Source organism: Dermacentor andersoni, chromosome 2, assembly GCF_023375885.2.
Source record: "Dermacentor andersoni chromosome 2, qqDerAnde1_hic_scaffold, whole genome shotgun sequence".
Taxonomy (NCBI): Eukaryota; Metazoa; Arthropoda; class Arachnida; order Ixodida; family Ixodidae; genus Dermacentor; species Dermacentor andersoni.
Window position 1 is genome coordinate 192,498,315 of NC_092815.1, and position 17,093 is coordinate 192,515,407.

At 47.2% G+C, this 17,093-nt stretch overlaps 1 protein-coding gene across 1 annotated transcript in view; it reads left to right on the top strand.

Annotated features, from left to right (window-relative positions):
• Nucleotides 1–17,093, top strand: part of LOC126540273 (uncharacterized) — a 141,682-nt gene that overhangs the window by 18,525 nt on the left and 106,064 nt on the right. Inside the window, exons 4-5 of the mRNA XM_055075935.2 lie at nt 1,331–1,459; nt 11,338–11,412. Of these exons, the coding sequence (XP_054931910.1) occupies nt 1,331–1,459; nt 11,338–11,412 (204 nt within the window). The remainder of the gene's footprint in view (nt 1–1,330; nt 1,460–11,337; nt 11,413–17,093) is intronic.

The following is a 17,093-nucleotide window of genomic DNA, read 5'->3' on the forward strand; positions in this document are numbered from 1 at the left end:
GAAGTATTATTTGTAATTTCCAATAGTGATGTTCAAAAGGCAGATACAGGGCGCCATACATTTGTGTCATATTTTGGCACTGAGACAGGGTTGCCTGTGCTCTTTTGAAGAGGTGACTTTTTTGAACGCCAGCCGTCTGCGAGTTCTCCGGCGCAGGTTTTGTTTCGCCTCGAGAGATGGTGCCATGCTGTGTAGCGCTTTTCTTCTCCTATTGGGGCAGTACGCTTTGTCTTTCTAGCGTCTTTCGCTGCCTGTTGTACTGCCTTCAGCCGGTTTTCTTCTAGCTGGGCAGCGTCCATATGGACCGGCGCACAGTATGGCGTGGTGCGGTGTGGGGGGGCTGTGCCGTTGCAAACATGCACTACACCCATTTTAAGATTGTGGCTAGCGTTATCTTCAACCAATCTGCTTTGCTGGTTGCCACTTCATGCTTACATCTATTCTCGATTACAGGAGAGCAAACAATTTTTTTTTTAAGGATACGCACTCACTGACACGCGCGTCAACTCACACTCATTGGCGTTCGCTCACGTTCATACTCAGTTCTGCTAGCACTTACCGGCACCCATTCATGTCCATACCATGTCCACTCACTTACCGTTACTTTCTCATAGTCATGCTCGTGTCCACTGGCCTTCACCAATATTCCTTCACGTTCATACTCTCACCTACTCGCCCGCACTGGTATTCACTAGCATTCACACACACACACTGACATTGACTCATGTTCATACTCGTGTCCACTGACGCTTCCTGACAGTCACGGTCACACCCGTGTCCGCGTGCACTCATTGGCACTCACTCATGCTCTATGTTACTCTTACACTCACAACTGAGAAGTAAGAGTAAGCAGGCTGGCCTTTGGCCCACTCACAGTGCTGACAACACAGTATGCTCCCGGGCATCCTACAGCCTACTACATCTTTTTCCAACTGCAAGGTAATGAGCTGACAAACTTTGATGACATGCGTTTCATGTAACCGCTGTCATGGTCTGACTGGCACCATTTGTTCTTGTGCACACGTGTTTCCCTTGCTGCCCTGCCCTTGCATAAATGTGCATGTGGCGTGCTTACACGCCGCATGCGTATTTAGAACTGCAAGCTTTCAGAAAAAGAAGTGAAGAAGTGAGTGGTGAATGCTCTAAAATGTTGACTGCAGCATGTTGCTAGGACATTAGTTAAATATGCCAAATGCAGTGCATGAAATTTGAGTTGGCGCTCCTATTTATCTTCCTCCGTGGTTACGTGGTTTCTTGCCTTTATGTTGCAAACTACAAGCTGGTAGCCTCTTGAGTTGGCTGAATTATATTGTTTTTGTCTCTGTTGTAGAGGCAGCTGGCGGAATTGAAGTACAGGTGGCCCAGAGAGCCCTGGGTACCAGTGGACAACGTCGAGAAGGTGTCGCTGCTCAAGGCCACACGAGTGTCGCCACTTTTTCTGAGGCACGTTGGATGCAAGGTGGGTGTTGACTTCAGCGTTCTCTCTAAGACCCCATCCTGTGCTTAAGTGCCAAGCAGTTGCCTATGTTGGGGCTTTCAGATCAGTATTTGATCAGAACGTATGATTTCTTGTACCCACTGTTCCTGTAACCATTGCGACAGCGGCGGTGTCCGGGGTTATGGCATAATTCTGTTGGAGGTGCAATGGAAGAGTGCTTGTGTACCAAGCTCCGGGTGCACATTATATAATTCAAGGTGGTTGCAGGGGTGGAACTTGCGCCAATTGCGCCATTTTGATACAAATGCGAATTCCTGCGCCGAACTGTGCCAAACAGAAGATTGACCTAAATTGCACCATGCTGGGTCAGAACGACTTTGTCATGCATGCTATGACAGTGGTCATGAACAGCAACGGATTCATTCTCCGAAAAAGAGTGCAGCCATTCACATTCCGCACACTGCACGACGGCGCCTCCTGCTCAGTTTCTCATAATTTTAATGCTAATAACGCTGGACTTTTATGCGCTTCCAACAAGTGGCCAGCGCATGTGAACCCTGCCTCCCCTCCCCCACCAGTGCCTTGAGTGCGATGGAACACGGCGCGCTTCCTCCCCACTTTCCTTCCTAGCGCGCATGAGATAGATTGAGCCTCCATCATCGGCTCACCCTCGCATGCTTTCACTGACACATACAGCATACGGTGTGCGGTGTTCGGGTGCGGCATACGATGTTATCGCCCCTGGACTTTATACCAAACATCGCTGCGACAGCAGAAATGTGCCTGGAGTGTCCATATAATCGTTATCACTATAAAAACAGATTACAGTAGTTTTATTTTATACCAGCTCAGGCTCAGAACATTTTCTGCTAGCATGATGGTCGGTGCAGGAATATATATTTCGATTGTAGTGTCACCAATGTTTTCGGCTTTATAGAAAAGCATGTGCCATGTTGCCGGTTGACTCACTATTCTCTATTCTAGTACGCTATAGCTACAAAGTGTACTTCTACTGCACGCTTCGTGTTGGTTTATTGTGTGTTTCGTCGTTGTTTCTAAGTGCGCTGCCATATTTCGTTATTTCACCAAAATTCAGGTTGGCCAGCTCCAAAGTGCTCCAAAATGAAATTTTATCTGCTCCAAATGGCTCTAAAGTGAAATTTAGTCTACTCCAAACTGCTCCAAAATCCAATTTCGTCTGCTCCAGACTGCTCCAACACGGAAATTTACTTACTCCAAAAATTACTCCAAAATGACTTTGGACAGTCCCATTCCTGTAGTTGAAACAGAAATATGAAACATTCCACTATGGTGCTTCAGCTGCCACAGTATCTTAGTGGCTATGGTGTTGCGTTGCTGAGCTCTTCAAAGAGTGAAAGCCTTCCGGTTTTCACTCTCGCACCTGCTTCTAATCGCGCCTGCGTACAAATGGCTCGTGATTCCTGAAATGAGACACTTGTCCAGAACGCTCGCTGGCTCCTCATTCTGTGCAGTTCTGCTGATTAAGTCGTTCATGCTCATCTTTGTTGGTTGCGTCGAAGTCATTCCTGGCCATGTGATTTCTTAGCCTCGTTTACTCGTCGCTGAAACGGAAGGTGGCTGATCCACCCGCTGATCATTGGCAGTGCATGACATTGCCGGTGAAAAGAAAGTGCACTGCTATATATTTGGAAACGAAGTGCTTCTAAACGATGCGGCATTCATCGTGAACATGCTTGCATCGGATAGCGACGACAGCAGCGATGACGGGGTAGGGCAGGCTGCCTCACCGTTGTCCTCACAGGAGGCCCGGCAGATGATTCAGTCCTTCCAGAGCTTCGTTTTCGCGAGGAACCTTTTGTTGCACTACGTGGAGCACCTGGATGGCTTGGAGAAGTATGCCAGCTAGCTTCGTGTAAAACAGGCAAGGCCAACGGACATGGGGTTTTGTCGTGCAAGCCAGCGAGAAGTATGCGGCAAGATGCTTGTGGCAATATCACCCCAGCATTTCTCCTGGATTTCTTGAGCTGACAGGTTGCCGCAACAACCTTCTTGCATTTTCAGAGGGATACCTCGGTGGAGCTCGCATGCAGCTTGCAGCCTGTGACCCATCTTTGCAGTTATGGCAGTGCCATTCTTAAAGAGCCGACAGCCGCGGCTTGTTACATGCCATCAGAGTGCGCAGGAAGCAGATTTGAACAGTTTGAATGAGTGAACACAATCAGCAGCTGAATGGAGGAAGGGGGTGGAGAGAGGCACTGGCCTCCCCGCCATTATAGTTTTCTAGCGGCAGCTCTGCCATCCCCCTATGTTGATTTTTTTTTCATGTGACCCGGTTATAACAATTATTGGTTCAAACAATGGCATTTTCGTGACACTTGGTTATTGCTATAAGTGGATTCCACTGTACTGTTGTATTGACTGCACCCGCATAAAGGCCACACCCAGAACTTTGTAAAAAAATTCACAAAAGATATATTTCGAAATTACCTGTGTATAAGTCGCACCCTTGATTTTTTAGAAAGTTGGCTGTGTTATCTGTTGTTTGGTGTGAGAATTCTGAAGCTTTTATTGCGATCGCAATTATGCGGGCACTCCAGGCGCATTTCTGCCGTGGCTGGGAGGTTCCATATGAGTGAAACAGTGTAAGGGTGAGCCGGAAAGTGCGGTTCAATCTCGCGTGCCCTCTCCTGTTGCACGTGAGGCAGGGGGTTCAGGCGAGGGAGGAGGGGTGTTCTTCTCCGGCGGCTGCTGAGGTGCCTCGAGGTCCTCCTCGCCCGCCGCTTCGTACAGAATGGAGACAACCGCGGTGTCTACTACGGCCTTGGCCACATCAATCGTGGACGCCATAGTAGACGCCTTTGGTGGACGCCGTAGGGACGCGTTGCCCGCGCTCGTGTGTCTTGAAAGCGATCTGCAACAGGGCCAAACTGCGCGCCAGCACGGGCTTCATTTTCAAAGCTATCTGCGATGTTTGCAGAGTGCGCTTAGTGCCACTAGCTTGATACGCGCTGTGTTTTCAACGTTTCATTCGTGTTGAAGTGAGATATGCATGAAGGTCACTTCACTTGCTGCTGCCACAATTCCTCACTCCAGAATTTTGACAGCAAGTTTCTGCGTTCATTGAGCGAGATGTGTTCATATTTACCTGTGTTCGCATGACAACGTGCTGGTTAATTTAGTTAAAACACATTGGCGGGCTAGTTTGTTTGATTGCATGATAGAATGGCTAAGCTTGACTGAACAAGGACGTAGAAAGAAGCAGACACGCAAAGACAGCGCTGTCTCTGTGTGTCTGTTCCTTTCTATGTCCTCGTTGAGTCACGCTTACATATTCTATCATTGTTAATTTAGTTAGCAAGTGAATGTTTACAAGTTTATACGGCCGATAAAACTACTATCCTTACTTTGTACAGCTATCTACTAATTTGCTGTCGCAATTGGTGCTTCACTTTTCATGCAGAACTGCGAAATTTTTTTTTTATTCGGAAGCAAAACAAAGCAGCTGTGACTAGTTTTCGGGGCCTCCAGGTAACAAAAGCACAGCCTCCGAGATTTAGTGGTTGTCTCTGAGACGCTGCCATCACTGGTCTGTGGGGCGGCCACCTTTTATTCCAGCCGGCAGGTGATGTACTACGGGAAGAAGCAAGAATAGCCAGAGCCAGTACAAGCGAGTACTGTAGTTCAATAAAGGCAAATACCACTGAAAATATTTATGAAAAAAGAATGATTTTCCTCTGTGTAATGGCCACACCCTCAATTTCCACCCTGAATCTCAGAAAAAGATCTGCAGCCATTGCACAAGTATATATGGTATCATTCTTCATACTCTCTTCAGGCACACAATTCATGTGTTCTGTAAAGTAGAAATAAATTGGGGCATTGCATGTATGATCATTCATTTAGAGAACGTAGTTTTCTCACAGGAATGCTGATGCGAGTACTGACACCGTTGGTAGCTGAATGAGGCAGTTGTTTACGCTGCTTTATCGAAGAGGCCTCCACTTGCTGCCCATTTGGAATACAAGGCAAACAGTGCACCTCTGAAGCTAAATATCAAGTCAGTATAACATGTTAAAATATACCCATGTATGTCATCATCATCAGCCCATTTTTATGTCCACTGCAGGATGAAGGCCTCTTCCTGCAGTCTCAAATTACCCTGTACTGCGGCAACCGATTCCAACTTGTGCCTGGAAATTTCCCAATTTCATCACCCTGCCTAGTTTTCTGCCGTCCTCAACTGCGCTTCCCTTCTCTTGGCACCCATTCTGTAACTCTATGGTCCACCAGTTATCCATCCTACACATTAGATGGCCTGCCCAGCTCCATATTTTTCTCTTAATGTCAATTAGAATATAGGCTATAACCGTTTGCTCTCTGATCCACACTGCTCTCTTCCTTTCTCTTAACGCTATGCCTAGCATTTTTCGTTCCATCGCTCTTTGTGCAGTCCTTAACTTGTTCTTTGGCTTCTTTGTCAACCTCGAAGTTTCTGCCCCATATGTTATCACCAATAGAATGCAGTCATTGTACACCTTTCTTTTCAATGGCACTGAAAAGCTTCCAGTCAGGATCTGGCAATGCCTGCCATATGCACTCCAACCCATTTTGATTCTTCTGTAAATTTCCTTCTCATGGTCAGGGTCCCTTGTGTGTAATTGACCTATATAAACATACTCCTTTACCGACTCTAGAGGCTTACTGGCGATCCTGAACTCTTGTTCCCTTGCCAGTCTATTGACATAATCATTGTCTTCTGTATATTAATCTTCAACCCCACTATTACACTTTCTCTGTTTATCGTTTATTGTTTTTCTGTGTATTTCATTCATTCATTTTCATTCATCCCCCAGTGTTGCTGAACAGGACAAAGTTATCTGCAAACCATAGGTTGCTGAGATGTTTGCCGTTGATCGTCACTCTTAAGCCTTCCCAGTTTAATAGCTTGAATACGTCTTCCAAGCATGCAGTGAATAGCATTGGAGAAATTGTGTTTCCTTGCCTGACCCCTTTCTTGATAGGTTAGTGTCTTTTTTTGGAGACCCATGTACATAGTCGTACGTCGTATCAAACGTGCGTAGTTACATTTAATTTAAGGAAGTGCGTGCGAGTGGCAGGCTTTGAGGACAGCAGTATAGCGATGTTGATAGCCTGCCATGTCATTCCTTGTAGCTTTTTGTGCATGCACTTCATGAAATGAAAAGTGGTTTATTTCAAATCCATATGGTCAAAACTGAACTGTGGAAGGAGTTTTCTTCATCCTGATGGCTTAATTCAGGTCAGTCGCTCAGGTCCATCAGCAGTAGAACTCGACAACTGTGATTCACTTAACTTTGGCAGAACACATTCAAGATCGGCTCAAACTATGTGTGCGGATGGCGAGGGCTGAAGTTCTTGCAGCCAAAAAGGCAACACCACTTGCCTCGCATCTGTTGTTCATCCACACAGAACGTAACTTTTCGCGACAGCAACTTCTCACGCCAAAAACTAGCTCACGATCACTAGCTCACTCCTCATCCCTGTCATCTAACATTCATTCCCGGCATGCTCTGCGCATACTGTTGAAACCACTTATAACAATATTCAAGTGCCACGCAAATTCCAGTGTTATAACCGGGTTGCATGAAAAAAATCAAAATGGGGGTGGGGGGTGGCAGAACCGTTGGGAGAAAACTAATCGCAGGGAGGCCAGTGCCCCTCTCCACCACCTTCCTCCATCCAGCTGCTGATTGTGTTGACTTGTTTAACTGTTTAACTGTGTGTTCCGATCATGTGTAATAAGCCGCAGATATCGGCATTCAAGAATGGCACTGCTATAACTGCAAAGCGGGTTCACGGGTGGCAAGTGACACATGAGCTCCGCCAAGGAATCGCTTTGGTGGCCTAAAAAGGGGCCATTTAAAAAATGCGAAAAGGTTGCCACGGCAGCCTCTCTGCTTGAGAAATCCAGCAGAAACACTGGGGTGAGATCACCACAAGATCTCGACACGTACTTCTCACTGGCTTGCATAAGAAAGCCCCATGTCCATCAGCCTCGCTTGCTTTATGCGAAGCTTGTTGACAGCCTTCAAGGCATCCAGGTGCTCCACATAGTGCAGCGGTAGGTTCCTCGCGAGGACGAAGACCTAGGGGGAATGAATCATCTGCAGGGCCTCCTGCGAGGACAACGTTGAGATAGCTTGCCCTACTGCATAATTGCTGCTGCCATCGCCGTCACTGCCACCGTCGCTGTCCAACAATGTAAGCACGTTCGTGACGGTCGCCTCATCAGTTAGAAGCACATCATTTCCAAATCTATAGCAGCGTGCTTTCTTTTCACCGGCAACGTCGTGCATTGCCAATGATCAGTGGGTGGATCAACCATCTTCCGTTTCGGTGGCGAGTCAAATGAAGCTGAGAAACAGTGTGACCAGGAACGACTTTGACGCAACCAACAAAGATTAGCACGAATGGCTTAATCCATTGGCAGAACTGCACAGCGTGCACAGCATGAGGGATCTTCGAGCACTGTGGGGGAAGTTGGCACGGTTCATTCGAGTTTCAGAGGGTGGTGCAGTGTAAAGCTATGGGCACAGCCCATTCGTGTTTGCAGGGATGGAAGGGTGACGGGAGAGAGGTGCGTGAGGCTGACGATGCAGAAAAGGCTGGAAAACAGTGCGCAGTGGCGTGCAGTGGCACCAATTTCTCGTTTTTGTTTTTCTTTTCGAGGATTTCGCATTCCATTACCTTTCGGCGTGGACACCCAGTAGCCAGACTTTATTCAACCTATAATGTGGCATGGGGCATTGTAGTAAGCTGGTTGTTTCACCATAGAAAACATACAGAAGTTGACGGTGCAGCAGGTTCTCATTGTTATAACTGATATATTGTTGAAACTGTTATTGTTATAAGGGGGTGCACTGACTGTACCGCATTTTACATCATAATACGTGGCCAGTAGCTGAGGAGCAGGCAAGGCAGGTTGTATGAGGGAATGAAGGAAACTCACTTATAAGAAATCTGCACAACTCTCAAGCCTGATGTATTTAAGAAATGACGGAAGCGTGCAGAAGAACGCACATTGCAAATTTCATTCAGATCCGTTGACCTAAAAAAATCGCCAGAGTTGCCCTTTTTTAGGAATTGAAAAACAAAGTGGTAGCACGTTCAACCAATGGAACACTCTCATACTTTTCTTTTTACATCAGCATGGTGCTCCTAACCCGCCATCGTGTAACATTTGCAGCTTGCTGCAAATATAAGGTTGGACACTTTTTCAGAAGATAAAGGGACAAATAGATATGCATTGAGTGCTAGAGCACTTGACAGTGAGTTGCTGAACATATTTATGGCTACTTGTTTTTGGAGTTCTCACGTTATCGAAATTTTGGAGTGAAAATTGTTCACTATATTTATGATGCGAGTTTGGTGCGCGTTTTGTGTATTTTTACATACATGTGTTTTGTATACTGCTTTTGCATGGTGTGAGACTGCATGCGCTGGTGACCTTGAAGACCAGAAGACTGGTTGTTTGTGGCAGTTACTGTAATGCTCCCACACGGAGCAGAGTTGCATGTTTATTTACCATGCGCATGTCCATTCACTGGTGGCTCAAGAAGCTACCATGCAGTGTGAAGGCGCTGCTAAAGCAAACATAAACCAAGTTGTCAAGGACCACCGTATCACTGCAGCTTGGTGCCTTCTTTGATGACCAATGCTCAAAAAAGTTATTCCAAAATTGATCTTTCTTGTTTTGCTTTCTTTTGCGGCGATGATCACATGACACACTTTTTTCACATTTCCACTATGTTGTACTCATTCAGAATAACTGATTGGCATGTCTTTCAGCAGAGGACGTCACAGTGCTATGCATGGCAAATAATCCTGCATTAGGTGACGTCTTGGCACACACCACGGTATATTTAAATTTGTTCAGAAGAAATTGAACTGCCATAGCTCATGGGTGTTCAGTTCATAATAAAGTTGTCTTCCAGATAAAGCACGTCGGCCTCACAGGCCAACACAATCTCCAGTGTCATGACAAGCTTGGTTCCTGTGGACATGACATGTCTTTCCTCCACAACTTTGATTCAGTTTGACAGCAAAGTGGCGGACCTCCATTTAAATTTGCTCCCTATTGAAGCATATAGGCTAACTCTAGCTTGTGGCAGTCGAGGCCATAGCTGGTCTCCTTCGATGCCCACTTTACCACCATTTCTGCATAAAACAGATTTTTACTGATTCACTCATTTTATAGCATGTGTCCCACCTGTAAAATTGAAACCGAGCAGTTATGAAGTGTTATAAATTTAGCAGAAACCTTGTGCTTAGCACCGGCTTCGTGTAGTACAGTGCAGTCCACTTATAACGATATCGAGAAAGACGAAAAATATGATCGTTATAACCGATGATCGCTATATCTGGACTGCAGTTATAAAAAAAAATTTTTTTAACGCGTTTGCGCTCTTTACCTTTGCAGCTCTGAACTCGAATTCGCTACTTGCTCTAAAGAACAGATGATGTATACAGTAGGCCGTGAAAAACAAACTTTATTTCTAGCGCCAATGACCGCGTCAAGGATTAGGCGCGCCGAAATAGTCCGAAATCTGCACTTGCTTTTGCGGCAGCTTCAGCTTCACAACCGCGGTGTGCATGGATTCCAGCTGCTGCGCGAACACTGGCGGCAATCCTTTAGCATGCATAAAATCAATTAAGGAGTCGATCGACGACAGTGCACTTTGCGTGGACATCGTGGTCGGGGTCAAGGAGCCACTGTCGATCTCGTCACTGTCGCTGATGCCGTCGCCACCGTCGCACAACTTTGCGTCTGTCGAGACAGCACATCTTCGGCGATCGCCTCGTCGGTGACCTCATCGCAGAACGAGGCAGCACTGTCTGCAGTCAAAAACTCCGCCTTCGACACACCACCTGTGTCACCAGTAGGAACGAGCTCCCAGAGCTCGGTTATGTCGGCGACTTCCACCGGGTCGGTCTCAGCGGTTTGGGGAAGTTCGTCCTTACGCACAAAGCCCGCCTTCTTGAAGCAATTGGTGATGAACCACTGGTAAAGCAGCTCTTCAACATCGGCGTACAAAGGGTCTCAACCCCTTTTCCGCTGATCGGAATGGCCGCTGATAGCTCCTGCCTTCACAATCGCGGTGCTCCCGGTTTTCAAGATGGCTGATATCGTTAACTGGACGAGCTCATACTTCTTCACGAGGGCGCTCACCTTGAAGCCGCATCGAGAGTCCTGCAAAATATCCATCTTCGTGTCAAGCGACACAGCTTTGCGCTTTGTCGGCGCCATCTTCGAACTGGGTTGAACCGTTGGTTGCACGCTGCTTCGGTGGCGTCAGCCTGCTATCGCGAGAGAGACGCGGGACGGGCGCCACTGCGCCGCTTTGCTTGCCGCTTCTTTTTTTCTTTCTCTCTCTTTCGGAGCGACTGTGGCCGACGCGCATGAAGCAGCTAGCGCCATCTTGTGGCGCGCTGCGCCTACTCAGCTATTCTCCGGTGCGCCGGGGCGGGGCGGGACGCGCTACGCGGTAATGGCGGCAGATACGAACTTACGGAGGTAAACATCGCCTCGTCTCGACATCGTTCGTTTCAGGGAACTAAGCAACGCAAACGTTACGATTATTTGGCACGGAAAACGCCGTCCAGACTGCAAAATTTTGATCGTTATATCCGATATGCGGTGAATAACCTATCGTTATAAATGGTTTTCTTCCCCATAGACCTAATGCATAAAATGACACTCTCATGTCGACCCATCGTTATAACCGATATATCGTTATATGTGGTATCGTTATAAGTGGACTGCACTGTATATCAAAATCTCTGGTGAAATGCATTGATGCTCCGGTTAACACTCATTGGCACTCATTTATCTGCACTGCTTCTACTGCGACATTGAAAGAGCTGCTTGGTGTCTGCAGGCCGGCACTGTAGTACAGCCTAAGCCGGGCTGTGCACTCTTGGAATTACTAGCACCGCAAGACAAGTTTCCTACGGTGAGTGGCGTCCTTCCCTTTAAAGCAGGCGGTTGTCTTTGCCATACACTGCGCCAACGCTGTCTGCCTTCTGGTTTTGCTTAGAAACCCCTTTTCTTCTTGATCCTCGCCTCCTTTCACTGAAAGTAAAGAAGTGCAGTGCTGTACAGCCCTCTCAGTGCTGCACCACAGGGCATAGAATAGCTGTAACTGAGCCACTTGTACGGTGTTTCATACTATTGACCGATTTTACCGATTCTTTTTTACCAGTGTTTCATCTTGACCGATTTTAATGAAATTTGTTGCATTTGAATGAGAAAGTGAAATTCTAGGGACTGTTGGAACCGGTTATTTGATTTAGGGCCTGAATCTTTTAAAAAGAATTAAAGAAATGGGTAAGTTTGAAGAAAATAGAAGCACGAAGTTAGCAAATTCGTAGCTCTGCACTAAGTACAGATATCGCAGTTCTATAAACTGCATCCATTAGATAATCCAAAGTGGACAAATTTAATGTCAATTTATATCTTGTGAATTTGTTACATTATTCACAACAGTATTGCAAAAGCTGTATTCACATATTATTGGTTTTGTTGAGAGCCATGTATAATATATCAATTTTGTCCGCTTTAGATGTACTATTAGGTGCAATTGACAGAATTGTGATATTGATTTTCATTGCTGAATTACAGAATTGTAAACTTGATACTTCCGTTTCCTTAGAATTTGCAATTTTGCCATATTTTATTAAGACATTTATGAAATAAATGAAATATTTGCAACCAGCAGTCACTAGATTTTAACTTGTTCTTTTAAATGCAACAAACTTCATGAAATTTGGTGCAGTGGTTGCCGAGAAAAACAATTTCTGCTTTTCCATGTACAGTTTCCAACCGATAAATCGGACACCAGTAATCTGGGCATGCTCGATAATTTGGACAGCTTTGCAGCACCGCCAATGGCCCCATAGACTTAATGTGTAAAGACTATCGATCTTTCGGAGAGCCACCAGCTCTATATTTGTTTATCCACACTCTGTCTGTGGCTGTAGCATACGCAAACTCTGCCGCCATTATCTTCCCTGGCAACCTCAACAAGACACAAGTATGGCCTCTGAGATTACATGCTAAACAGTAATGTCTGAGGCCTTGGCCGCCACTCTACGCCTCTGAGATTTAACTGCAAATGCCAATCTTGGAGGCTTTGCCTGAATTGCGAGGTCGCATCAACATTGCAATCATCACATCCTTTTCCGGTAGCCCCGTGCTACACCCATGCATAGCCCGCTATCGCCATTATGTTTGTTGAATTTGCCTTGCGGACAGCATTCTGCTTTGCTGTGCTTGTTTGTTTAGTTTGCTTTCCAGACAGTGCTCTGCTGGCTCCAGGAAGTCTTTCTCGTGAAGTTAAAGATAGGCCGCTATAAATGGCACCAACGGTGCCCTCGTAGTCCGAATGCACTCGACTCCGCAACTGAAGAGGCTGAATTGCCACCTACCACAACGAGCTCACATGTGAAGATCGCTGATGACCTGCTAGGCTGCGGGGAGCCAATTCCTGCGCTGTTAGATTTTTGAAGACTTTGCAGACAATGACAGCGCGGTTTCATCGTGTTCCAAACTGAATGATGACAAAATAATTGAGCAAGTTCTCTAACTGTTGAACAGTGACTCTGACTCGGATGATGGTGTGCCGTCTGCTCCGTAGCCTTCTGCATGCAGATCTGACTCGAGCCTTTGCAGTCCTTGCATCGGCGTGTTGCAGAATTCAAAACTGGCAGAAATACAGGCAGACTTGGCTGCACGTAAGCGGAAGTGTGTGCAGCAGTGCATCGACCATTTGTTTCGTGCACAGGGGCCTTAAAATGTAAATAAAGTGGTCTTTTTTGAACACATTAGTTTTTTTGGAACATTCGATAATTGGGACTTATTCATGTTGCCCGTGGAGACCACATTATCGGTTGTCAACTGTATTTAGATGGGAACCCCTGAGCTAAAGCTTCCTCTTAAACAGTTTAAATACAGTTAAACCTCACTATAATAGACTTCAATGTAACAAAATACAGTTCAAGCTCGATATAACGAAGTCTGTAAAATTGGCAATTTGCTTTGTTATATTGAAATTACATTGTATTGAAATTCAACCTTTTATGTAGATAAGTACAGTCACTGATAGATTTTCCTTATACTGAAAGAGGCTGTAGAATTTTCTGAATTATCAGGCAATCAAAAACAGCAAATTTGAATTCAGAAAATAATTTTAATAAATTTGGGAGTCGGGGATGAATGATATGGTTTCATGCCACATACGTCGACGATATCTTCACATTGGCTGTATGATTTAAGCGAAGCCAGCCACGCTTTTGCATGCACACTGCCCCCACAGCTGATAGTGTTGCCGGCACTGGGATGATGCGATCAGGAAAAGCAAGGGTTTTAGAGAATGCTTCGTCTACCTCGCATCAATGGGTCACCGAAACTTGAGATTACACAACCTCCAATACTAAATGCACGGGAAGACGGCTTATAAGTTGTCATGCCCACTCGGCATGCCCACTCTTTGCAGATGTGGCAGATCACTTATAATAAAGCAGGGTGCGCGGGCGTGTAGGTGCTCAGCCGCACTTACAGCCATGTGTAGCCGCGGCCGATACGCACTCCAACTTAACCCCCACTCCGCTGCCCCCTGCCCTGCCTCGACCCCTTGCGCATGCTTAATCGCGTTACCATGAGCTCGCTCCCTTCCCCCTCTTTGTCTTTGCTCTTGCCTTAAGGCGGCCCTCGTGTAGCCACCTTCTTTCTAGTCTGACCCTCACACACTTGCACTCGCACCTAAAGCACACAATGTGTGGGGCACGATAGGATCTTATTGCGCTTGGACCTCATACGGGACATGATGTGGCTTTACTTTGGTGGTCGCTCTCGCCGCGTGGTGCGCGATTTAAAGGGTGTGTTTGTAATTGTAAAAGGTGTGTTTGTAATAAAAGGTGTGTTTGTAGCCACTTGTAATTCAATCATTTGGCCATCTGCATCCACAGAAGTTTCCATTTATTGTCTTGACATTCCTTTGCGGTGGCAGCGAAATTTTGGTAGTATATCTGTGGGGATGCGAGACTCTCACACATCCCCTGATATGTGGTTTTCCCGCATAGCTCCTGTCTTCTGTAATCTGGCTTCGCCGCGTGGCTTTTTGCCAGCAGCAGTCGGTCTGGTTGAAGCGCATTGCCAGAGATGGCGTGAGTGTGGCTCTGCTAATGCCACCTAACAGCGGGGTTACTTGGATGCAAAAAGGAGAAGGCTCTTCCTCTTTGGCTCGGGATCGGCAAGCGGCGCGGTGGTTCTGCGCGTGCGCCGATCCATGCTTCTGCGAGACCGTCTCGCGAGGCCTACTCCAGAATGGACGAACGCAATCGTTCGAACGCGCGACCATTCGTGTGACTGTACGCACGAACGACCAGGCGTTGGTTTGCAGCATGGGGCGAACATATTCGCTCGTTATCCGGTCGCGGTGAGTCGAACAGCCATGATTTGTCGCACGCCCATCGGCATGTTTTGTGGATAGCAACTCTGCTATCAGGCGTTAATCTATGAAAGGTGTAATAAATGTCCTTGCGATTGCTTGCCGTACTGTGCTGTCATTCCTTTGTCCCAAGAGCACGGGTGAGAACCCCACATCTGGCTGCCCAACGTGGACCTCTTGGGGCATCAGACAGTTTTAACAGCTTTGCTTCATTCGAGACCTTTGTTTAATCCGAAGCGTAGGGCTAGCGTGGATTTTGATCGCTAGCGTCGGCGGCGTGCTTTCTTGAGCGAGGCAACGGTGGCTGTTGTGTGTTTTAACTTTTCAACATGCTAAGGCGTTTTGCAAATGAATTTTTTTTTAATGACATTCATTGGTATGAGAGCCACATGGCCTACATCCTGGGAGAGCGAGGCTTAGCGCCCGCGGAGCAATGGCAAGCCTGAAGCGAGTGAGTACGGAAGCCTCGTGGGTGGTGCGAATTTCGTGTGTAAATAGCTTCTTCTATCTCTTTGACTGATGAAGTCGGGGCTCTGGGAGCCGGGTGCCGCTACGGGGTGACTGGTATTGCATCCTGACACCGGACGCTCCGACTCCGTCTGGGACGATGGGTGCCATCAACTCAGATGCTGTGTGCACAGAGCGGGGTAGGACCATATAACAGAGCTGACGTCTCCTCGCGGCTGCCTATTTTGCGCCCATTTTGGGTGTTTTTTTTTTTTTGATGTCAGTTGTCGTCGGGGTAGCGACGCTTTAGGCCTAAGGCTTTACGAAGCTGCCTGTCGCACGTGGAGAGACACAACCTGGTGGACCGTGGCGTTGAGGTTTTGCACTTTGCTTTCCTTATTCTAGTTAGCCTCGCACGAATTGAAATTACTCGTTCGACTCAAGGAAGCGAGCTTCGTTGACGTGGACTTAGCATCTGAGTAGCCGCCCAATCTTTTGCTAGCTGAGTTCAACATCGTACCATGTGGGCGATGCGTATGCAGAATTCCTTTCCCTTGCACTACTTTAGTGTTTGCAGAATGCGTTGAGTGTACGCAGCGTGAGTGGAGTCACCCCTGGTTTACTGTCACCTACACATCGTCTACGCGGCTGCCCCGGACTACGATCGAGCCACCCTGAGGCCACTTCGGCAGCTGCCTGCATCCAGCTCGCAACCCTCAGCGGCAGAGAAAGGAGCCGCCAGTCACCAACAGCTACTGTTGCTCTCGCCAGCAGGGCGCAATCGATGCTTGCTCGTAGTGACTACTGCGTCGCTGTTTCCGGAGTCCTGGCCTGAAATCGTGCCGTTGAGTCTGCAGAGCTGCTGCTGTGACCAGCGGACGCTAGTGGTGTACTCAAAGACAATGTCGGCTTGCATGTTATGGACAGCGTGTGGACATTCCTCGGCATAGCCACTGTTGCATGTACTACCTTGTTTGCGAAGCATGTGTTGATATTAGACAGTGCGACATGTTTTGCCGGAATATGTAGTGATCTAAGGTTGGGGGGGATGTGGGAATGCGCGTCTCTCACGCGTCCCCTGATATGTCGTTTTCCCGCATCGCTCCTGTCTCCTGTAATATGGCTTCGCTGCGTGGCTTGGTGAAAGCGGCAGTCCGTCTGGTTGAAGCGCATTGCCAGAGATGGCGCGAGTGTGGCCCTGCTAATGCCACCTAACAGCGGGGTTACTTGGGTGCAAAAAGCAGAAGGCTCTTCCTTTTTGTCTCGGGATCTGCAAGTGGTGCGGATGTTCTGCGTGCACGCCGATCCATGCTTCTGCAAGACCGTCTCGTGAGGCCTACTCCGGAATGGACGAACACAATCGTTCGAACGCGCGACCATTCGTGTGACTGTACGCACGAACGACCAGGCGTTGGTGTGCAGCATGGGCCGAACATATTCGCTCGTTATCCGGTCGCGATGAGTCGAACTTCCACGATTTGTCGCGCGCCCATCGGCATGTTTTGTGGATAGCAACTCGGCTACCAGGCATTGATCTATGGAAGGTGCAATAAATGCCCTTGTGATTGTTTGCCCTACTGTGTTGCCATTCCTTTGTCCCAAGAGCACGGGTGAGAACCCCACATGTCAAAATCGCACACAAACACTCTTCGTTATATAGAGGTTCTAAATGCATGGTGTTCTATGGACAAGATGTTATCAAAAGTTAAATACTTCCTTACATTGAGAATTTCTTTATG